General features: G+C 41.1%; 1 protein-coding gene across 5 annotated transcripts in view; it reads left to right on the top strand.

Annotated features, from left to right (window-relative positions):
- Positions 1-267: 267 nt before the first annotated feature.
- The window catches only part of FRMD5 (FERM domain containing 5), a 339,597-nt gene continuing 314,542 nt past the window's right edge, over positions 268-25,322 (top strand). For all 5 annotated transcript variants that reach the window (XM_054532727.1, XM_054532726.1, XM_024232618.2 and 2 more), the window contains exon 1: positions 268-1,796. In XM_054532727.1, the coding sequence (XP_054388702.1) occupies positions 1,695-1,796 (102 nt within the window). In that variant the 5' untranslated portion in view covers positions 268-1,694. The remainder of the gene's footprint in view (positions 1,797-25,322) is intronic.

Genomic DNA, 25,322 nt, shown 5'->3' with positions numbered 1-25,322 from the left:
AGAGAGAGAGAGAGAGAGAGAATGAATGAGAATGAATCTCCCCATGCAAAAAAAAAAAAAAAAATTGGGAAAAATATTGGAATCCAAAGACACTAGGGAAGAAGCACACTTTGAAGGCGGGATAGTTCTCTAGGCTAATGTAGAGTTTCATTTTTGTTACACGTTATACCTATAAACAAGAACAGTGTAAATGAAAATAATAGGAAATTATGCCTATTTCATTATTTTAAATTAATATATTTATTACAGCATTAACGTTCTATGTTGACACGATTATTTATTTTTTTGAGACGGAGGCTTGCTCTTGTCCCCCAGGCTGGAGTGCAATGGCCATGATCTTTCAGGAGGCAACTTCTGCCTCCTGGGTTCAAGCGATTCTCCTGCCTCAGCCTCCCGAGTAGCTGGGATTACAGGTGCGTGCTACCATGCCCGGCTAATTTTTTTGTATTTTTAGTAGAGACGGGGTTTCACCATGTTGGTCAGGCTGGTCTCGAACTCCTGACCTCAGGTGATCCGCCCACCTAGGCCTCCCAACGTGCTGGGATTACAGGCGTGAGCCACTGCGCCCAGCCGACATAATTATTTTATAACATTTCCTCCCATCAAAAATCTTTGAGGGAGAATATCTCTTACTGAGGTTTTGGTAAAAAACCTTGAAGTCTGTAAATTTGGGGTGACAAAGAGGAGACAATTCTTTGTGATGTATACCCCCTGACATACTATGTTGTTCTATTGAGAAAGTCTGAAGACATAATTTCCAGTTCTAAAAGTGCAAGGAGAAGATTCATTGCTTCCTCTGCTCCCTACCAGCTGAAGGAGCAATCTCCTTTTGTCTTCTGAAATAAAAAGGAGGCAAAGGGTGTTAGAGTGGAGGGTTTTTTAGGGGATTAAACCCGGGTACTTCAGAACCTCTGAGGTCCCTTTAGCTTTTATTTAAGTAGCTCCTGTTTCTCAAAATAAGAGGGCTGGAGCACAGAGGTCAGACGGGCCAACTTAGGGTACAGCACAGGTCGGGGGCAGTCGCCTGATCTGGATCGAGAGGAACCCGCATTCTGCAGGTGCAGGGACTGTGATCCAGCACCCTGCCGCCTCGCCGCTCCGGCTCCCAAGAGGGCGGGAACCGCGGTGTTGCAGGGTGCGGGGCTTGGCTTCGGAAAGGCAGATCAAGTGTATTTCAGGCGGCAGACATCAATCCAGTTGGGTGCTCACACCTGGCCCGGGGGAGGGGAAACAGCATCCATAGGAACCACGGGGCGGAGAGGAACCCCTAGTTTGGGACGCTAGAGGGCTGCTCCGGCTTGACTAGGTCCGACTGCTTTTCTGTGATTGCTTCTTTATCCCGCCCATCATCCCAGTGCTCTATCTCGATTGGCTTTTCGGTCTGCCACTCGGTTCCGCCGCGCTGACCCCCATTGGCCCCCTCCAGTTGAGGCCCCGCCCCCCGAGCTGGGCACGGGCACTGGGGCGCCGAGGAGACAGAGCCCGGCGCTTGATCTGGGCTGGGGGGAGGCGGTGGCGGCTGAGGGAAGGAGGAGGATAAGGAGGAGGAACGAGGCCAGCAGGAGGCAACGGCAGCGACGGGGCCGGGGTGATGGTGCAGGTGCCTGGGGTCGGTGCGGAGCTGCCAGGCTGAGGGACGCCTGGTCCAGGGTCCGCAGCGCCGCCGCGTCGCTCCGGGGCGGGCGGGCGGGAAGATGCTGAGCAGGTTGATGAGCGGCAGCAGCAGGAGCCTGGAGCGCGAGTACAGCTGCACCGTGCGGCTGCTGGACGACAGCGAGTACACCTGCACCATCCAGGTCAGCGCCGCGCCGCCCCACCCCGCCCGCGGGACCCCCTCGTCCCCCAAGTCTGGTCAACTTGGCCGGCGGCGGCCGCCGCCCAGGGGTCGCCCCAGTCCCAGCGCCGTGCTTTGTCCGTTCCTGGTTGCGGCGGACCGCCCTGGTGCAGGGCGCCTTCACCGGAGCCCCTGCCGGAGCCCTGGCACCCGGTGTGTCACCGCCGCCGCGGGGCGAGTCTCCGCGTCCCACACCCCTAAGTCCTCCCCTGCTCTCCCTGGGTGAGGGCGCCCCGTCCTGGTTCCTCGAGCCCGCCCGGGTAAGGTGCACCTTTCCGGGGCGCCCGGAGGGAGGAGGGTAGGGCGGTAGGCTCCTAGCCCGGCCGCCCCGTCGGGGGCGCAGGCTTTGGCTCTCTGGCCGGGCAAGGACGTATGGCTGGCTTTTCTTATCTCTCTTGGGTTGGAAGGATAATGGTTTATGTCATAATTCCTCCCCCCCTCCCCATTTGTGAGTCAGAGCTTTCAGAAGGTAGAACTGAACGCGCAGCCCATGCGGAGTGGCCTATTGAAGGAAGCCCAGTTCTCTGGGTTTTAGAGATTCAGGCCCCCTCCCGCCTTTCGATCCCCAAATCTTATTGTGTGGGCGGTTCTGGGGGACGTGAGGTAAAGATTTAGCAACAAGTCCTAGCGATTTGGGGCTTGGCAGTGGCCAGGAAGAATCGGCGACTTACGAAAAACGCCAACAATACGGTAATGCTCAACAGCATTTCTTTCAGAACCTGGTATTTTTGAAGGGATTTTTACAACCTCTTGCTCATGTTCCTTCACTACTGCTGTGTGCACGTCAGGAGTAGTAGTCTTTCCCGGGAATGCAGTCACAGCCCTCTCTCCTCCCTCATGAAAAAGTCAGAGATTGAAAACATTGACAATGCTCCCGTGTTTAGTTCATCAGCCAGGAGGATCCTGCGCTCATCGCCGGAAGCTGCTCTTTGTGGAGAAGCAAATTGAGCTGGACCCGGAGGGGTCTCACCTGATCCTTTGCCTTTGCAGCAGGAAAACAGAGGAGGAGGCTTCTGGCTCAGATGTGACAGACAAAAAGTGTCGGCCTGGGTCCTACCCTCAGTGTCTTCTTGTCCCCCGCCTCCTTATTTATTTATTTTTGCTGACAGTGCTCAATAGCGGAAAATAGCGGTGTGTGAGAAAGACACTGGGTAGTGTATGAGAGCAGCTGCTCTCTGCTGACTCCGTGCTCAATTCAGCCTTCTCCTCACTTTCCCTTTTCTCCCTCCCCTCGAAACCAGCTCTGGGCATAAGTGCTGACTGCTGCCAAAGATCCATGAGGGTAGAGAAAGAGTACAAAATCTCTTTTTAAGGCCACTTAAATACAGACTAAGCAGTCATAAAGATGCTAGCCATCAAGTGAAAGGATTTTTGTAGTTGAATATGGTAGAGAGATGCTCTGTATTATTTCCTTGCTGAATGAGTGGAATACTACTTTTTGTTCCTATTGTATCATTGTGCCATGTCCAATTTTTTTTTGTTTTTTGTTTTGTTTTGCTGGGGTATGAGAATACATTGAGTTGATATCTTCACCATTTGAGTATATTGTCTAAAGCTTTTTAAAAGTCTTTATCCTTTTGTTTTAAAATTTAAAGCATTTATCCAATAGCATATCAAGGGGAGTGTGAGATTTAGACTTTATAAGTCCTAAGAATACTTTTGGGGTATGTGAAATAATTTCCGAGGCAGGTCATTAACTTTTGCCAAGGTGTAGAATACAAATAAAACACAATTTACATCACCTTTTCGCTAGAAATGATTGTTAACCTTGTGGTTTTAAAGTATTGCAATGAGGCAAATCGTTATTTTTTTCCCAGTTAGTGGAATCTTTGAGGTTGCTTGATTGGTATTATAATTGTGGGTAGTTTTTATTACCATTTAGAAAAAATATTTTTGAGTTAAATAGGACTTATTGGATTTGTGCTTGCTATATCCTACTATGGCTGTACTTATTTTCCTACTGCTCTCATTTTACATTATTACAATTTAATTTTATAAAATATCTAGGCCACCTAAAAAATTAAACTTTGTTTAATATGGCCACACTGTAGTAAGTGTCCACTGTCTAGACATGTTAATGATTGTGCATTGTTATTTTTGCATGGAATCTAAAAAACACAGGGATTGTTAAGTATATGTAATGTTGTCATTCTTTGGCACCACTTTTGTGAATTGCTTTTGTTTTTACCCATGTGATGAAATGTAGCAAAAGGACAGTATCTTATATGAAATTAACATTTTCTGCATGTAGCTTTTTTGAACATTTAGAAATTGAGCTTTTCTTATCAACTTTTCCCCTCGTACATTTCTGTAGTGAGTGTGTGTGTATATGTGCATGTGCTTATTTGTTAAATACTGGGCATAGGATCTTTTAAATCAGTATGGAAAGGTTCTGTGAACTTCTTATTAGGTTAAGCAATATTCCCAACATTTTAGGCATTGTAGCACTGTGTATTTTAATTTTTATGGTGATAATTTAAACTCATTTTCCTTAAAGTGTTGTATGCCATGTTTTTGTTTAAATAAAGTATCTATTTTAGAATGATTTTACTGCCTTAGCATAATCAGAGACTACTTAGGATATTACAGAATCAGAAATGTATCACTGGGTTGGAGTCATGATAGTTACATTTGGTAAATTTCAGTTGTAGGAAATTCTGTCAAAGTATTTGTCTCTCCTTTCATAATGCAGCATTTATTCTGATCTGGCATTTAGGATGTAATTATTAAGGTAATGAAAATGCCTTATATCTTTTCAATGAAGGTTGCCACCGTTACCAGACTATTCTTTCACTCTTTCTGATATGCAAATGTATTTGTAGACCATGAGAAATGAAAGTATACATAGGAGGGTTGTAGTATAATTGCTCCCCTGTGAAGAACATTGTTAACAGCTCCCTGCCAGTTTTGAAGGTCATTGCCTCGTAAATGCAGATCTGGTCTACTCACCTGTTTTTCACTCATCTGTTTCATTTATGGAGATTTTATATATATATATATATATATATACACACCACATTTATCACCTTACTTTGTTATTTGGAAGAAAATAGGGAAAATTAAAAAATGAAAAGATAACTAATATCTTTGAACTCAGTATACCGAAGGAGTCATTTACATGCTTAGGCATGTAATATCCTAAGGAATAGATTTTTATGTTTTTAAGAAACGGGATCTTGCTATGTTGCCCAAGCTGGACTTGAATTCCTGGGCTGAAGTGATTCTCTCGCCTCAGCCTCCCAAGTAGTTGGGACTACAGAAGTGCACCACCATGCCCTGCTTATAAGGAATAGATTATTTTATTATTATTATTATTATTTTTGAGATGGAGTCTCGCTCTGTTGTCCAGGCTGAAGTGCAATGGTGCAATCTCAGCTCACTGCAACCTCTGCCTCCCGGTTTCAAGCGATTCTCCTGCTTCAGCCTCCCGAGTAGCTGGTATTACAGGCACCCACCACCATGCCTGGCCAATTTTTGTATTTTTAGTAGAGACGAGGTTTCACCATGTTGGCCAGGATGGTCTCTATCTCTTGACCTCATGATCCACCCGCCTTGTCTCCCAAAGTGCTGGGATTACAGGCATGAGCCACTGCACCCGGCCAGGAATAGATTTTTAACTATCTTTCAGCTTATAATAGTTTATAAATTATAAGAATATATATTGCAACATTTCTAGTAGAAATATGTGTTGAAAAAGTACCTATTTTCAAGTCAGAAATGTTAATCAGTTTTTTGTGATTACTGAAATTTGAGCTACTCAAGAAATGAATTTGATTTTACTGAGAGACATATTAAAATAATGGATTAAGCAGCCAGGTTAAATTGTGCACTTGAATAAGATACTACCATAAATAGAATGTGTGTGCAGGGGCATTTCCATAGTATAACCAATATTTGGATTTGATTGTGGCTCAACCACTTAGTAGCTGTGGTAGCTAGGGTGAGAGAGGGAGGGAGAGAACAAATGTATTGAGCCCTGTGCTTGCCAGGCACTCTAGAATTTATAATAGATTAAGAGAAAGCTATAAATCATAAACCCTAAGAATTATCACATCTAGTTCGATGCCTTACATAGTTTTAATTCAATAAATATTTGTTCTAATTTGTTTGTGCTACATGATTGCTATGTTCACTTCAAATTTTCTTATTCCTGAAAACAATAAACAGTTCTAACAACTGTATAACTCTTTATAGTTTTAATCCATTCCATTACAAACCATTTTGCTGTGTGATCCGTCTCCCAGGTGAGAAGTACAGTATGTTAGTGTGGTATTTATGAGGTATTTGAGGTATTTATGAAGTCAATTTCTGCAATTATCCTTTGTTGAATTAGTGGAGTGCCAGTTGGTATAGCTCCTATGACTTTTTGGTTTGTCTTTTAGGATTTCAAAACTTTCAGGTCCCCCTGCCTCCATCTCTGCAAGTTTAGAGGGCTTAGATCAAATGAATACTGTGTGATGCAGTACTTCATGGAGTGTTAGAGTTCTGCCAGAATTAGGATTTTGAGTGTAGGGATCACCATAGCTACAGAAGTTTCCTTCACACTTTTCCCCTTAGTACCCCATAAAAGAGGAGACAGACTCCTCACAGCCTCATTTTCTCACCTCTTGCTCCAAGAAGAAGTGGACTATGCTTCCCATCCTGTTTCTAGTTATATCTATTTTAAGCTGAATTCACCTTTGATAGCCTCATCTATAACATCCTGTCTGACTCTGCAGACCCTGTTTCATGGAGTAGCCTACTGTGAGTTGCTCGTCTCTCAAATGTGTCTAGTTAGGGCTTGTACTAAAGAAGTGAATATCATGAAGGATTGGCAGCAACCTTATAGCTTCTGTTTCTCACTTCTGTAGTGCCCAGGAAGGACAGTGCTGCTTTCCTGGAGGCCAGGTGATGGTTGTTGCCCCTCTGTTTTTGGGGCTTAGGCCAACCACCTCAGTGGTTTTCTTATGCAGCTGGGAAATTTGAAGGGTACTAAAGCATCTCCATTCCCATGTTGCAGGGAGAATGGTGTTTCCCCTAAGACAGCAAATCGCCAATTCATATGTCTATCCTAGCAATTGAAGCAGGTCTTCCATTCCTTTTAAGACCCTAGACCCTGGTGACCAATACAACTCTTTGGACTTTTGGCTAGACATGGTGGCTCATGCCTGTAATCCTGGCAATTTGGTAAGCTGAGGTGGGAGGATCACTTGAGATCAGGAGTTTGAGACCAGCCTGGTCAACATGGTAAAACCCCCGTCTCTACTAAACATACAAAAATTAGCCAGGTGTGTGCTGTTACATGCCTGTAATCCCAGCTGCTCGGGAGGCTGAGGCAGGAGAATTGCTTGAACCCGGGAGGCGGAGCTTGCAGTGAGCCGAGATAGCACCATTGCACTCCAGCCTGGGTGGCAGAGCAAGACTCTGTCCCCCCCCAAAAAAAAAGGTCTCGACTTTTACAAGCACTTTAAATACAGGTAGAGCCAAAGATAAACCAAGGGGAACAGAGGGTCTAAGTTCACATACTCCCAACCTCCAGTTTCTCCATCAGGCTAAAACTGTCTCAGAGAAATTTAAATTATGGACCTTTTGCCTCCAAAGGTCAACATGTGATCTTCATTATTGTTGTCAACATTTTGACCAAGATAGGCCCCTATATTGGTCTTTCAACAGTTGTAATTGTTGTATTATTTCTAAAGATTATGTTTTACTTTTGTGATCTTACCAACTTTCTAGTATCATATCCTAGATTTGGGAGGCAGGAACTTGTAAAGACTCTTAGGTTCAAATTCCCCAGGCTTTTGCCTGCTACCGTTAGACTAAACACAAACTTGTGTGAATCAAGTTCTCTAAAGAGATCCTTCCGTGCCATGCTCATGAAGGCAAAATAATTGGGCCACATGCTTGGCAACCACTGAGTTTGTGTACAATAGCTCCATTCACTTGTCTACAGAAAACACCCCTTTGACAGTGATTATAGCTTTCAACCCCCCACCCTTCCACTTCTGACTCCCTGAATTACCATGACCTCATCTGCTGCTTCGTATTTAGAGGTGCTCTGGACCACTCCAGAAGTGCCTAGAACTCATTCCTGTGTGTTAAAGATCAGTTCAAAGCCTCAGACAACCACTGCCCACCAAGAAAAACCATTCAAAATCAGGACCAAATCTAGCTATTCTTATGCCTCATTTGAATCATTTTACTATGTCACAATTCAGGGGCCCTTTTCCTTCAGTAGAAATTGTGAGGCCTCTCAAAAGCATGGAAAATGAAATAAGGGATTGGATAAAGCAGTGGTTCTCAAAGTATGGCCCCTAGATAGGCATTATCCATATCACCTGGGTACTTGTTAGAAATGCAAATTCTTGACCCCATCCCAGACCTAGTGAATCAAAAACTCTGGGGATGGAGTTCGGCAGTCTGTTTAACAAGTCTTCCAGGTGATTCTTAGGCTTGCTGAGGTTTGAGAATCACTACTACTGGGTTACAGAGATATTTAGTAGGTAAAATGGACAAGTGTTGATTGACTGGATGTAAAATGTGAGGGAGAGGGAGAGGCGAAGAAGGAATCTCACATTTCTAACTTTTGATTTATTCCTGAATTGTCTTAATAGATTCTCTTCCCTTGCAAGGTAAATGCTAGGTTGTCTACAGATATGCATACCTATTTTCAAGTGGGTAGGAGTCTAAAGATTCTGCAGTGCGTCATTATACCAGTTTGATGCTGTTGTATTTATTGGTTAGTATTTTTTGTCTCTCCTGACCTAAAAACAGTAGATTATTGTATGTTTGTATATTGTTTTTTTAAATAAATTTTGTTCACAACTTGACACACTGGGGGAAAGGAAGAGTCAAGGCCCCTGTTGTTGAAAGGCTTACAACTTAGGGATTGCAAACACATACATAACAAACTATAAAGCATCATAGAATTTGGAGCTAAGACAAGGGGATATGTTGTGGCAATGCAAATTTGGGTTGGAGTTTGGGAGATGGGGAGGGATTCCAAAATTAATCATTGTTTTTCAAAGGAGATGAAATTTGAACCAGGTTATGAAAAATTGCCAAAAGCAGGGCCAGGCACTGTGGTTTATGCCTATAATCTCAGTGCTTTGGGGGACCAAGGCAGGAGGATCCCTTGAGGCCAGGAGTTTGAGTCTATCCGGGGCAACATAGCAAGACCTTGTCTCTACAAAAAATTTAAAATTTAGGCTGGCATGTTGGTGTATGCCTGTAGTCGTAGCTACATGAGGAGGCTGAGGTGGGAGGATTTCGTAAGCCCAGGAGTTTGAGGTTACAGTGAGCTATGATTGTGCCATTGTACTCCAGCCTGGGCTACAGATGGAAACCCTGTCTCCTAAAAAAAAAAAAAAAAATTGCCAAAAGCATGAAATGGCATGGGGACACGTAAAGAGCATTCGAGGCTGAGTTAACAGCAGACTACTTCTAAGTGGAAAAGTTAAAAATGTAAAGTCTTCAGTTTTTTTCTTTAGTATGTTTATATGACTTACTCTGGTACAGTTGAGTCAAACAACAGAAATCTGCTTGGGGAAAATTCCTGTCAGTAAATTTCAATCATACTTGACATGCAGAGAGGAATCAATCTAAACTAATAATGCATAAAGCTAGTGTTGAATTAAATCTAATTCTAAAACTGTATAACACAAATTAAGATTCTTCACAAAGCAATGGCATTATGTCAAGAAAAGGTGGATTCAGATTTCAATCTTCATTCTGTGGATGCAGTAACTACATATGAATTTTATTTCCAAGAGGACTCTTCTCTTCAGGATCAGTTTAATCATCTGACAAAAAAGAGGGTATCAAATTGCAACATTTAGCCGATGTTTGAAAATCCTTTGATGAATACAGTGCAGCCCCAATTGTGCATTAACAGTTAAGAAATGTGACCCATGGAGTCCTAAAAGGCACATTTCAGCATCTCTGTTCCTAAACCTAAGCGGCCACCAAAAATAGCTTCTCTTGAGGACCGAGGATTGCGTCTCTGAATTCCCCAGTGAACCCCTGACAGCTTCGAAGTTCCCAGCCCTATACAGGGTGTACTTTTAGCACTCAACACAATGCCAGGCTAGAGCTTTGGGGATGGGAACCTCCAAGAAAGCACTGTTCGGCATTTGGGCAATCAGTGTTCGGCAGAATGCCAATGCTAATAGGTTATTTTGCTCTGGAAAAGGAGAAAAAGAAGGGATAGTCTAAAGACTGATGAATAGGGATGACTGACAATACGGACACTCCACTTTATTGGAGAGATTAAGGGGGCTTGCTGTGAAGTGGTATTGTGGGAGCCAGAAAAATTAGCAAAGGCCCACAGGCCCAAGACCTGAAATAAATAGTGGTACATCAAACCCGCATGCCCTAGGGCACATTCAAATGTCTGGCCACTTTCAGTGAACTTGTAGTAGGAAAAAGCCAAATCATTAGGAACCCTCATAGTCTGGCACTCCATCCAGGCACTCCTTAGTCAGGCAAATTATCCTTCACCTCCAGACAGGTGCAGAGCCTTTTTTCTCTAAACCCTGACTTAACCCAAGGGCCTGTAGTCTGGGCCTCAGTCTAATTTTGAGGGTACTGAGTAGAAAAGTTGGCTTCAGGATTTCCAAAGAATTCCAAATACTCTAGGCAGGAGGTGCCACTAAGATTCTTGTTTTGTTAGACTTGAACCAAGCAGGTAAGAACATTGATCAGAACACAAGAAAGGCTGGGCGCGGTGGCTCACGCCTGTAATCCCAGCACTTTGGGAGGCCAAGGTGGGTGGATCCCCTGAGGTCTGGAGTTTGAGACCAGCCTGACCAACATGGAGAAACCCTGTCTCTACTAAAAATAAAAAATTAGCTGGGTGTGGTGGCGCATGCCTGTAATCCCAGCTACTCTGGAGGCTGAGGCAGGAGAATCGCTTGAACTGGGGAGGCGAAGGTTGCGGGTGAGCCGAAATCACGCCATTGCACTCCAGCCTGGGCAACAAGAGAGAAACTCCGTCTCAAAACAGACAAACAAACAACACAAGAAAGCGGAATTAGTGAATTCACATAAGGATCTCATGTACTTCCAGAGGTAATTTAAGATGGAGAAAGCATCTAGCCTGCCCTCTTTTAGATTTTTTGCCTCTAGAGCATTTTTTTTTTTTTTTTTTAGAAGTCTCACTCTGTAGCCCAAGCTGGAGTTCAGTGGTATGATGTCGGCTCATTGCAACCTCTGCCTCCTGGGTTCAAGCAATTCTTGCGTCTCAGCCTCCTGAGTAGCTGGGATTACAGGCATGCACCACCACGCTCCGCTAATTTTTGTATTTTTAGTACAGAAGGGGTTTCACCACGTTGGCCAGGCTGGTTTCTAAACTCCTGACCTTAAGCAATCCACCCGCCTCAGCCTCACAAAGTGCTAGGATTACAAGTGTGAGCCACCATGCCTGACCTTGCCTCTAGAAGACCCTAAAAGCTCCAAAGTTATTATGGAATTGGAGGTTTGTAGGTCAGAAGGACTCCATGGATTGGCAATGATGCCTGGAATGTTATAAGGCATATTAAGCCTGCAATTTCTCAGTATACACTTATCTGTCTAACAGAATAGACCCTCACCTCTTTGGGAGGCCATTTGGAAGTTATACTATCAAAAGAAATTTGGCTGTTGAGCAGTGAAACTCTGATAAAAACATAAGGAAGTCCCAGTACTGGAATGCAACTTCTTCAAACTATGCCCAGCTTCAGATTCTAGTACATGTGAAATAGGTTTTAAAAAAACTAGGAGAGGAATTTGCTTGGTGTAGCTACAGGACATAAAATACTGAACCAACTAAGCAGCACAGCTAATCTGAAAACTTAATACTTTCTTTGCTTACTTTTAAATTTATCTTACATAATTTAAAAAAGTTTGTTTAAATGAACAGCCACATTACAGACTGTACATCTATGAACTGTTTTCTAATTTTATGGTAAGGAGATATTACCCATATTCTAATTTGTAATATTGGGTATACTAGTCAGTCTGATTATTTTTAAAGAGACAGATATAATGATATACTATCTTACTGCAAATGAGATCTTTCAGTGTGTCATTATAAAATATTGTGGACTATTTTTACTAATGATTTATCTCACATAAGCTACTTTCTGGCTGAAAGACAATGACAAAAGAAGTGGAAGAATTTTACTTTTTCTTCACTTTCTGAATTCCACAATTTTATTTCTTGCCATTTTTCCTGAACAAGATAGCTCTTCTGTTCGTCTCTTAGTCTCCTTTGCTTTATGCTAATTTATACTATTAGCCTCTCATTTAATAGAGTCTTTTATCACCATTTCTAATTGCCATCGCTGCTTAGTTATACCTTTGCTGGTAAGATTCTTTGTGTGATGGTCACACCTTCTCTTGGTAGTGAGAGGTATTAAATAGGTGCATTCATAGTGTATGTAAATGTACACTAAGGCATAATGTGATATGTGTACTTTAAGTTCATTTTTAAACATAAGAGTTTTGTGTATTTAGTTAATTGAGGCAGTACAAACAAATGGAAATCTGTATTGTATAAAATGACATCATGGAACTCCAACCTAAAGATTCCTGAAAGCCTTGGGCTTTAGCTGGATTGGTATTATATGTTAAGAGTTTTCTATTAACTTTTTTTGGTAATAATTTCTTAATGGATTAATAGAACCAATGTGACTCTGTGTCTACTATGTCTTCAGGTCTGGTGCTTCAGGAATGGGTAGACATGATGGCAGGAGGTGGACTTTCCATGGCCAGTAAAGCCTTACTTTAGACAGCCGAAGTTAGAGTGGAGGGAGAATTAACATAATTGACTAAATGGAGAAACAAAATATCAAAACCAGAGAAACAGAGGGGTTGGAGTGAGAGCCTTAAGTGAGAGCTTAAGTGGAGCCTTAAGCAGAAATACCTGGACAGAATCTGGAGAGAGAATCTGGAGAAGCAGGTTGAGGATAATGAAAGAACATTGGAGATCTTTTTTTTTTTTTTTTTTTTTTAAGACGGAGACTTGCTCTGTTGCCCAGGCTGCAGTGGCACAATCTTGACTCACTGCAACCTCCGCATCCTGGGTTCAAGCGATTCTCCTGACTCAGCCTCCCTAGTAGCTGGGACTGTAGGCTCAAGTCACCACACCTGGCTAATTTTTGTATTTTTAGTAGAGACAGGGTTTCGCCATGTTGGCCAGGCTGATCTCGAACTCCTGACCTAAGGTGATCCACCTGCCTCAGCTTCCCAAAGTACTGGGATTACAGGCCTGAGCCACCGCACCGGCTGAGATCTATTTTTTGTTGTTGTAGCTGTGTGTGATGGTAGAGGCTTAATGGTTTAAAGGAGCCCTCTGGGCCTGGCCTCCATGTGGGGGTGACATTAAAATGTTCAACCATCAATGAGTCATAGTGAACACCTCACTGCACAATACTCTGCCACAGTGCACTGGTGCTGGGTATAGAACCCTCTACTGGATGGGCCACTAACTATTTAGTGCTGACCACGTTCTATTCTCTGGCTTCCCATTTGCCCTTGCCAGATGTGGGGACCAAATTGTGTAGGTTTTACCTTTCTGTGGAGTGGTGGGCCCATTCACATCTTTCACATGTTTCCCAAGTGCACCTCTAATTATTTTATCTTTTAAAAATCCTACATGGTTTTCCCATTGCCTACAGGATAACAGGAGCCTTTTAGCATGGCACAGAAGGCCTTCCATAATCTCTCTGCTACCCCCCTTTCCAACATTGTCTTGTCTCATCTTCCGTATGCACCTTTTCTCACTGCATGGATCACCAGCCTTCTTGTTCCAGGGTAGACTCCCTCCCCATTGTTGCTGGGCAGTGCCTTGGGGGACTTACAGCACTTACCATATTGAAATGTGAATATTTTTGCCAGAACAGTGGCCAACACCTGTAATCCTAGCACTTTGGGAGGCCGAGGTGGGCGGATCACGAGGTCAGGAGATTGAGACCATCCTGGCTAACATGGTGAAATCCCGTCTCTACTAAAAAAAAAAACAAAAAGTTTAGCCTGGCGTGGTGGCAGGCGCCTGTAGTCCCAGCTACTGGGGAAACTGAGGCAGGAGAATGACGTGAACCCAGGAGGCGGAACTTGCGGTGAGCCGAGATCATGCCACTGCACTCCAGCCTGGGCGACAGAGCGAGACTCCGTCTCAAAAAATGAAATATAAATATTTTCTCACATGTCTGTCTCTCAGTGTACTGTGAACTGTTTGAAGGGCAGAGGTATCTTTGTACAGCTAGTAACTAAGGTGTCACCGAGGGGCTTAATATATGTTGATTGTAGATGTGTATGAATAAAGGTGTTAGCTCTGAAAAAATGATTATTAAATAATGCAAATGGGTCTGATGCGGTGGCTCACACCTATAATTCCAGCACTTTGGGAGGCCAAGGCGGGTGGATCACGAGGTCAGATCGAGACCATCCTGGCTAACATGATGAAACCCCGTCTCTACTAAAAATACAAAAAATTAGCCGAGCATGGTGGCACGTGCCTGTAGTCCCACCTACTTGGGAGGCTGAGGCAGGAGATTTGCTTGAACCTGTGAGGTGGGAGTTGCAGTGAGCCGAGACCGCACCACTGCACTCCAGCCTGGGCGACAGAGTGAGACTCTGTCTCAAAAAAAAAAAAAAAAAAAAAAAATGCAAATGTAGGGCCAGGTGTGGTGGCTCACGCCTGTAATCCCAGCAGTTTGGGAGGCCAAGGCGGGCAGATCACATGAGGTCAGGCATTCAAGACCAGCCTGGCCAACAAGATGAAACCCTGTCTTTACTAAAAATATAAAATTTAGCCAGGCATGGTGGCGCACGCCTGTAATCCCAGCTACTCGGGAGGCTGAGGCAGGAAAATTGCTTGAACCTGGGAGATGGAGGTTGCAGTGAGCCGAGATCACGCCACTGCACTTCAGCCTGGGCGTCAGAGTGAGACTCCATTTCAAAAAAAAAAAAAAAAGCAAATGTAAAGTTACCTATAGCTTGAGCTAAATAGGTGAAAAGATGAACCCATCATGTTTTCTATTTTTGAGAGTTATGATATGGTGATATTATTTGTTTCATTTTGTTTTGAGACAGGATCTTGCCCTGTTGCTGAGGCTGGAGTGCAGTGGCATGATCTTGGTCCGCTTTACCCTCGAACTCCTGGGCTCAAGCAATCCTCCTGTCTCAGCTTCCCCAGTATCTGGGACTACAGGTGCATGCCACCAAGCCCAGCTAATTTTTAAAATTTTCTTTTGTGGAGACAGAGTCCTGCTATGTTGACCAGGCTGGTTTCAAACTCCTGGACTCAAGTAATCCTCCCACGTCAACATCCCAAAGTGCTGGGATTATGAGTGTGAGCCACTGTGCCCAGTCTATGATGACTTTAAAAGCTGGTTAGTTAGTGATGAGGGTTGCACAACTCTGGGAACATACTAAAAACCACTTAATTGTATACCATAAAATGGTGAATTTTATGGTATGTGAATTAAATTTCAGTGCCAATGTAAATTTCCTGGTTTTGATAACATACTATAGTTATGTAAGATTTTACCACTGGGGGAAGGTGGGTGAAGGGCACATGGGACATCTCCTTACTATTTTTTGCAATTTTGTGTATCTATAACTATTGCATAATAAAAAAATGTAAAAAGGTTAGGATGGGCACAGTAGCTCATGCCTCCAACACTTTGGGAGGCTGAGGCGGGAAGATTGCTTGAGTCCAAGAGTTTGAGACCAGCCTGGGCAACATAGTGAGACTGCTGTCTCTACAAAAAATAATAAAAAAAAAATTAGGCATGGTGGCATGCTGCTGTAGTTCCAGCTACTTGGGAGGCTAAGGTGGAAAAATTGCTCGAGCCCCAGAGTTGGAGGCTGCAGTGAGTTGTCATCAGACCACTGTACTCTAGCCTGGGCAACAGACCAAGATCTGGTCTTAAAAATAAAAAAAGTGATTAAATTAGTTTTTCTAACCAAATGTGTTTATTATTAAGTTTGGGTTTATGGTTTAGAATTGCTATAGAATGTTTTCTCACTTGATTAGAGATCCAGTTACTTTTTAAAATTTTATGTCAATATTTTATTCTCAAGTATCATATGTCAAAACCTATCTACTTATAAATAATCCTATATAATTATCAATTATAATCTAATAAAAAGATAAACATTAAGGATTTAGAAATGGTATCTTGGCAGTATTTTTCTTTTTTTGAGATGGAGTCTCACTCTGTCATCCAGGCTGGAGTGCGGTAGCAGGATCTCAGCTCACTGCAACTTCTGCCTCCCAGGTTCAAGCGATTCTCCTGCCTCAGCCTCCTGAGTAGCTGGGATTACAGGAGCCCACCACCATGCTTGGCTAATTTTTGTATTTTTAGTGGAGACAGGGGTTCACCATGTTGGCCAGGCTGGTCTCGAACTCCTGACCTCAAGTGATCTGCCCGCGTTGGTCTCCCAAAGTGCTGGGAATACAGGTGTGAGCCACCGCGCCTGGCCAGTATTCTTTTTTTACATCCTTTCTCTGTAATTCTTTGTTCCTTTAAAAATAATATTTCTGACATAATTACAATTAAATGAAGGTACTGATAAGTTATGAATATTATGACATGGTGCCATTTTTGTGTCTTAGAGAGTTATTTGCTATAAAGTCCATATTACATATCTTTAATTTGTAATATATGTTAATTGATTCAAAAATTATTGAGTTCTTTGTCCCAGGCTCTGTGCTAAGTGCTTTATATGCATTCTTTCATTTAATCTTATCTATAAGATAAAAAATGATATTGTCTCTAATTACAGATGAGTACAATGAGGCTTAGACAAGTGAAATAACTTAATGTCCCAGGAGTAGTAAGTCGGGGAGCTGGGATTTGAACTTAGGTCTGTGTGACTACAGAGTTGTTTTCTTTTTTTTGCGTTTTTTTTTTTTTTTTTTTAAGAGATGGAGTCTCACTGTCTTGCCCAGGCTGGAATGCAGTGGCTATTCACAGGTGTGGAGCACAGTGCACTGCAGCCTTGAACTCCTGGCCTCAAATGATCCTCCCACTCCAGCTTCCCAAGTGGCTGGGATTATAGGCACACACCACTGTGCCTAGCTACAGTTGTTTTACTTCTCTCTGATGATAACTTGGAGTGAATTGGGAGAACTGTGTTAAATGCCTGGCACTGATTATCTTTGAGACCTTGGTCAGGTAACTTAATCTCTAAAATTGCAATGTAACCCTCTTATCTGCTAAATGAGGAGGCACAAATAGATGATCCCTCCAGCCCCTTTTAGCACAGATGTTCTGTAGTTCAAGAAATTTATCCTTGGCTCTATAAGTTGTTTGTTTAATGTGTGTGTGTTCCCTCTGTGAAGGATATTCTTTATAAATACAGATGTTCCTTTTAAAGAAAGAGATGTCAAAGGAAGAGCTTGGTGACTGCTTCCATCTATGATCTGGTCTTTGATTTTGCGGAACACAAAATACAGCTTTATATGCTCATTCAACTGATTTCAGGTTCTCGGGGATTGATTCATGCTAACTAAAATCGTAAGAGCTTTTGTTTTTCATGTATAATCCAGAATCTTAGTTTGTCAATTATAATGGGATAGTGAATACTGGTTTCTGCCATTGTAGGCACTTCTTTTAGGATCAGAGACTTTGGAAAACCAGATTAGAAACTATTTGGAAGGCAAAGGGAATCAAGTGGGTTTGAGGGATATTTTTCAGGTTCAAAGTCTTATAAATGATCTCTGTTCTGTAGTAGAGTTCTAGTAATTATATATCTACCAGAATCAGTTTTCTTTCTCCTTTAAGTAGTAGTTACTACTGGCTGGTAGTCTTCTCTTTTTCTCCTACTTCATGCAGATTATTGTACCTATGCTAATATGACTTTTTTTCAGATAGGTTAATTTTTCCTTTTCTTATTTTTTTTAAAGGTACATCCCAGTCTACATGATACTGTTTACTTTGATTAGACTTGGGTATTTATTTATTTATTTATTTATTTTGAGACAGAGTTTCACTCTTGTTGCCTAGGCTGGAGTACAGTGGTGCAATCTTGGCTCACTGCAACCTCTGCCTTCTGGGTTCAAGCGATTCTCCTCCCTCAGCCGCCCAAGTAGCTGGGACTATAGGCGCGTGCTACCACACCTGGCTAATTTTGTATTTTTAGTAGAGATAGAGTTTTACCATGTTGGTCAGGCTGGTCTCGAACTCCTGGCCTCAGGTGATCCACCCGCCTTGGCCTCCCAGTGCTGGAATTACAGGTGTGAGCCACCGTGCCCGGCCTAGACTTGGGTATTTCTTAAGACTCAAATCTAAATGTCATTTCTCCTCTGAGTTAGATGACTTGGCCAGACAACTTTAATTTTATGTTGACTTTAACTAGTTCGCCTTTCAGAGGGAGGACTTTTTCTAATATTGATCCCGAATTCCAAGGGGAATTCTGCCATGGTCCATATGTTTTTGACTATATTGTCATTCTGTCATCGGCAATATATAAACTTGATGGTATACGTAGGAGGCATGCTCCTCCTAGTTATAGAACACAGTAAGGGTGAGTTCTGGTATATTTCAAAGGTTTCCACTATTCTTTTGATCTCAAGTTTCCAAATATAGTTTTCTGTATCTCCTCAACTTGCCTTGTAATTTTTTTATTTTATTTATTTTTGAGATGGAGTCTCACCCTGTAACCCAGGCTGGAGTGCAGTGGTGTGATCTCTGCTCACTGCAACTTCCGCCTCCCAGGTTCAAGAGATTCTCCTTGCCTCAGCCTCCCAAGTAGCTGGAATTACAGGCACCCACCACCATGCCTGGCAAATTTTTGTGTGTTTTTAGTAGAGACAGAGTTTCATTATGTTGGCCAGGCTGGTCTCGAGCTCTTGACCTCGTGATCTGCCCGCCTCAGCCTCCCAAAGTGGATTACAGGCATGAGCCACAGTGCCCGGCAAAACTTGCCTTTTATAAGTCAGATTTATTGGGATATAATTTACATAGATTAAAATTAACTTTTTTAGCTGTACAGTTCTATGAATTTTGACAAATATATGCAAGTTGTGTAACTACCTTGTATGGAATATTTTCAGCACCCTGTAAATTTCTCTTATGCCCCTTTATGATCAGTCCTCTCCTCTTTCTCCAGCTTCTGGCAGCCACAAACCTGATTTCTGTCCTTACAGTTTTGCCTTTTCCACAGTGTTATAAATGGAATCATACAATATGTAATCTTTTGAGTCTGGCTTCTTTCACTTAGCATAATGCTTTTTTGAGATAGAATTTACATACCATAAAGTTCATCTGTTTAAGGTGTACATTTCAACAGTTTTTAGTATCTTTTCAGAGTTGTGCAACCATCAAGATATCTAATTTTAAAACATTTTTATCACCCCAAAATAAACGTTGTACTCATTAGCAGTTATTCCCCAATTCTGACTTCCCCCCCCATAGCTCCCTATACTAGGCAAACACCTACTTTTCATCTCTCCAGATTTGCCTATTCTAGATATATTAATTAATGGTATCATACAACGTGGTCTTTTGTAACTTCTTTCACTTAGTATGATGTTTTTTCAGGTTCATTCATGTAGTAACATGAATGAATACTTTATTTCTTTAATTGCCAAGTAATTTCCTGTTGTATAGGTCATAGCTATACCACATTTTGTTTATTCGTCAGTTGATGGGCATTTCAACTTTTTGGCTATTATGAATAATGCTATGAACATTTATGTACAGGTTTTTGTGTGGACATGTTTTCCTTTCTCTTGAATATGTTATGAACATTTTTGTACAAGTTTTTGTGTGGAAGTATGTTTTTATTTCTTTTGGATGGATACCTAAAAGTAGAATTGCTGGATTGTGTGGTAACTCTGTGTTACCACACGAGCCAGCAAACTGCCAAACCCTTTTTCAAACCCTTTTCCACAGTGCTCAAACCCTTTGGAACTGTCAAACCCTTTTCCACAGTGGCTCAAGAGTTCCAGTTTCTCCTGGCCAATCCTCACTATTGTCTGCCTTTTTTTTTTTTTTTTTTTTACATATTTTATTTTATGAACTTTTTTTATTATTATACTTTAAGTTTTAGGGTACATGTGCACAACGTGCAGGTTAGTTACATATGTATACATGTGCCTTTTTTATTACAGCCATTCTAATGGGTGTGAAGGAGTATCTTATTGTGGCTTTGATTTGCATTTACCAAATGACTAAATATGTTGAGCATCTTTTCGTGTGTTTATTGGCCATTTGTGTATCTTTTTGGAAGAAATGTCTATTCAAGTCTTTGGCCATTTAAAAATTGGGTTATTTGTCTTTTTGTTGAGTTATAAGAGTTTATTACATATTCTGGATACAAGTCCTTTATCAGATAGATGATTTACAAGTATTTTCTCCTAGTCTGTGAGTTGTCTTTTCATTTTCTTGATAGTATCTTTTGAAGCACAAAAGGTTTTAATTTTGATGGAGTCCAGTTTAATAATCTTATTTTTTATTGCTTGTGCTTTTGGTGGCATATCTAAGAAATCATTGCCTAACCCAATGTCAAGAAGATTTATACCTGTATTTTCTTCTAGGAGTTGTATAGTGTTAGCTCATACATTTAGGTCTATGATCCACTTTGAGTTAATTTTTGTGTATGGTGTGAGATAGGCGTCCAAAGTTTTGCTATTACGTGTGGATATCCAGTTGTCTAGCGCAATCAGTTGAAAAGGCTATTCTTTTCCTCATTAAATTGTCTTAGCCCTTTTGTTGAAGATGAATAGACCATAAATATATGGGTTTATTTCTGGACTCTAAATTATATTCCATTGATCTACCTATTTACCTTTATTCCACTACCACAGTATCTTGATTAATAGCTTTGTAGTAGGTTTTGAAGTTGGGAAGTATGAGTTCACCAACTTCATTCTTTTTCAAGATTATTTTGGCTATTCTTGGTTTATTGCATTGCCATATGAATTTTAGAATCAGCTTGTCAATTTCTGTAAAAATTCCAGGTGGAATTTTGTTAGGAAGTGTATTGAATCTGTTGATCAATTCAGCAATTCAGGGAGTGTTGCCATCTCAACAGTATTAAGTCTTCTGATTCATGAATGTAGGATGTATTTCCATTTATTTTGATCTTTAATTTTTTAAAAAATGCTTTGTGGTTTTCAGTGTAAGCGTAATGCTTTTGAGATTCATTCATATTAGTGCATATATTAGCAGTTTTTTCATTTCATTGCTGAGTACTATTCTATTTTATGGGTGTATCACAATTTGTTCATCTATTAACCCACCGAGGGACATTGGAGTTTTCATTTTTTGGCAGTTATGAATAAGGCTGCAAAAAGACATTCACATACAGGTTTTTATATAAATATAGGTTTTCATTTTACTTAGGTATATACCTAGAAGTAGAGTTACTAGTTATATATGTGTGTCTGTTTACCTTTATAAGAAACTGCCAAACTGTTTTCCAAAGTGGCTATATCATTTTGCATTCCCACCAGCAATATATGAGAATTTTAGATGCTTTGTGTCCTTACCAGCACTTGGTGTTATTAACATTTTTTTTAAAAGTTATTTTGATAGGTATATAGTGATATTTCATTGAGGTTTTAATTTACATTTCCCTAATGGCTAATGATATGGAGTGTAAAATAATGAAATCCTAGACTTTTAGAGCTGGAAGAGACTTGAAAGAGTTCATTCCTGGTTTTTATATTCTGTTCCTCAGACATATTTCATGGGGTGTCTGAGGTGGGGATTTGGGGACTGAGGAGCATGCTGAGTGCTGAGTGGGTGGGATCTGAGCAACCTGCCCAGAAGGGCTCTACTTTTTATCAGTTTTAAAAATATTGAATTTCCAGGTGATAAATTGTTAGAAAAAAGGTGCCTCTGTTAAACAAAAATGAAAGCTACTGAACTGAATTTTTTTTTAATTTTATTTTACTTTAAGTTCTGGGATACATGTGCAGAATGTGCAGGTTTGTTTCATAGGTATACATGTGCCATGGTGGTTTGCTGCACCTATCAACCTGTCATCTAGGTTTTAAGCCCCGCATGCATTAGGTATTTGTTCTAATGCTCTCCCTCTCCTTCCTCCCAAACCCCCAACAGGCCCCGGTGTGTGATGTTCCCTCCCTGTGTCCATGTGTTCTCATTTGAACTGAATTTTTTTAAAGGGCAAAACTGAGACCCAGAGAGGTAAATTGACTTACCCAAGATTCTGTAGTCTGAAATGGATTCATACAATAGGGCTCTTTATTCTGCAGTGCACTATCTTGTCATAACTTTCAGATTCTACTGTTTGTTGACTCAAGAATTATGATAAAAAATCTACTGACCAAGATTTGTTGAAGTCATAAATATTTTAAAAATTTTCTTTTATATTGAAAAGTAGTATATGGAAACTAAGTCATTTTTCATGAGTTAGCTGTACTGACTAAAAAATGAGGTTATCTTTTCTTCAGGAATCCAATTTCTAGTACAAAACCTTCCAAAATTACTGTGCTTGGTTTCTGTGTAATGTGGGAAATGTGGCACAACTGTCAGAGGTTATAAATGACAATACATTATAGAAATAGGTGAGGGAACAAGCAGGGATTTGCCATTGGGAAACAGACATTATATTTTGTTATCAGTTTTGATGAACACTGACAGCGGTTCATCAATATTGAAAGAGTAAAATTGAATTCATTAGATGCAATCATAATGGTTAGAGTAAGTTTTTTTTTTAATAAGAAAGATTCAGTTCTGAAATCTTTCCTTTATTGAGGTTTTTCTAGAAATTACCAGAGTGTGAAAGCAGTTCTATACAGTGTTGGCAATTCTGAGATTGGCTTTAGGACTGATGAGTGAGCAATGCATGGTTACATTGAGCAGAATTTTATTAGAATGCCTTTGGTGGATTTGAGTAGGAATTTTATTTAATAATGGTATAGTGAAAGGAGTATAGTGTTTGAACTCAGGAAACTTGAGGTCAAACCTTGGCTCTGCTTCATACTACCTATGTGACCTTGAATGAGTCACCTAACTTCTGTGATCAGCCTATTCCCAAGAGTTGTCTGAAGATGAGAAAAAAAAATAGAGAAAATGTATCTGAAAGTACTTTATACATTTTAGTGCTATTTAGCTATAGTTTTATTACTAATAATCGTCTTTGAACTTGCAACATATAGGATTTTAAAAAAATGATTTTTCAGCCAGATGCGGCGGCTCATGCCTGTAATCCCAGCACTTTGGGAGGCCGAGATGGGAGGATCGCTTGAGCTCAGGAGTTCGAGACCAGCCTGGGCAACATGGTGAAACCCTGTCTCTACTACAGATACAAAAAAAATTAGCCAGGCATGGTGGCACATGCCTGTAGTCCCAGCTACTTGGGAGGCTGAAGTGGGAGAATCACTTGAACCTGGAGGTTACAGTGAGCCTAGACTGTGCCACTGCACTCCAGCCTGGGTGACAGAGGGGGACTCTGTTTCAAGAAAAAAAAATATATTTTTTTCTTCCTTATATTTGGCTATAATTTACTTGTATTCTTTTAGCCTCTGTCCTATGTCTTTCATTTTTGGAGTTTTTGGAAACTTTGCTCTGTCCTTAGTCCCCCTCCTCCTCTTTCAAATAGATGACATTTTCTCACTTTTGTCTATTAGGAGAACTAGCTGTATTAGTTTTTTCCTATGGAAAAAAAGAAATAGTTTTTATTTTCTACATATATTTAACCTAACAACCCTGGCTAAAGTATCAAACCTATAAGCTGCATGTAGGTTTTCTTATTTGGCGTTGAATTTCCCTTCCTTGTGGTTAAGTTCCTTGTACTTCTGCCTGCCTTTCCTCTGGGATTTCTGTTTCCTTTAGATGTGTTTGAAACCTAATATGCCTTTACCTTGGTCAAGCCCATTTGTTGGTCTGTAATAGAGTTACAATACTTTATCATGATATATTTTGTAGACATGAACGGTGGGGTCATATATTTCAACTGCTCCAATAATGATGACAAGAGATTTCATGTGTTGATTTGACTCCTCTGTCTTAGATGGAGTTAAAAGTTATTTGCCAGTCCTCAGTAACTGTAGACACAGGAGACAATGCTGGAAATAATGTTGGTGAAATGGAAGTATCTTCCCTTGTGATAGCTGAAGCTGTTAAGGTTGTCAATTTTAGTGTTATTTCCTTTTCTTCCTGGTTAAGAGAAGGAAAACTTTTTCCTGAGGGTTTTTATTTTCAGTGGTTACTATCTAATCAGCTTATTTTTATTTAAATTAACTAAAAAATAAAATTGTATATTTTAAGTAGTTCTGAGATGAATGGGTATTCTGGAGAACAATCACATCTGCATCAAATACTGTTTCATTCTTGAGAGTTTCATATGCTTGCTAGATCTACTTTCATCATTTGGAGTAATATTTTTAAAATAATAGCATGTCCCATTTCTGAAACTAGAGGCTAGTTTTCAAAAAGTCACTGAATTCTAAATTAAATCAAAGGAAATAGCAATACTGATTGATGTGTTTATAATTTGCCTAGAATTACCTCTGGGTTATTTATACTTTGTATTTCAGAAACCACACTCTTAATGTATGTTTTCTGAAATAAAAATGGGCTGGGTATGGTGGCTCACAGCTGAACCCCCAGCACATTGGTTGGGAGGCCAAGGCAGGAGGATGGCTTGAGTCCAGGAGTTTGAGACCAGCCTGGGCAACATGGCAAGACCCTGTCCCTCAGAAATTTAAAATAATTTCTGTCCCTCAGAAATTAAAAAAAAAAAAAAAAGAAAAAAGAAAAAAAGAAAGCCACTACGGTGGTGTACACCTGTGGTCCCAGCTACTCAGGAGGCTGAGGTGGGAAGATCACTTGAGCCCAGGAGGTCGAGGCTGCCATGAGCCATGATTGTGCCACTGCACTCCAGTCTAGGTGACAGAGCAAGGCCCTGCCTCAAAAAAAAAAAAAAAAAAAAAAGTGTAGTGATATTGTGTTAAAAGCCAGCAGAGGCTGGGTATGGTGGCTCATGCCTGTAATCCCAGCACTTTGGGAGGCTGAGGTAGGTGGATCACTTGAGGTCAGGAGTTTGAGACCAGCCTGGCCAACATGGTGAAACCATGTCTCTACTAAAAATATAAAAATTAGCTGGGGCGTGGTGGCGCACACCTGTAGCCCAGCTACTCATGAGACTGAGGCACCAGAATCATTTGAACCCGGGAGACAGTTACAGTGAGCCGAGATCACGCCACTGCGCTCCAGCCTGAGTGACAGAGCGAGACTCTGTCTCAAAAACCAGCAGATACTGACCAAAGGCGTACTCTCTCTAATAATGACATTCTAGGGTCATTTTGTTCACAGCAATCATTCATGGAGGGGTAGAAAGACAGAGGCTGGAATGGGGTAGGTGAAGTATCAATGCCAGTTGAGTTCAATTCCCAACCTCATTGGAAATTCAGAGGTTGTCATATACTTTAATCATTCATATTTTGGGAAAATCATACCTTAACCCAGAAAAAAACAATTTCTAAAGATACTACACGAGCAGCATTCTCAGTGTGTATTATTATATACTTCAAAGTATATTAAAAACA

The sequence above is a fragment of the Pongo abelii genome, chromosome 16 (assembly GCF_028885655.2).
Source record: "Pongo abelii isolate AG06213 chromosome 16, NHGRI_mPonAbe1-v2.0_pri, whole genome shotgun sequence".
Taxonomy (NCBI): Eukaryota; Metazoa; Chordata; class Mammalia; order Primates; family Hominidae; genus Pongo; species Pongo abelii.
This window is presented reverse-complemented; position numbering and strand designations above follow the sequence as displayed.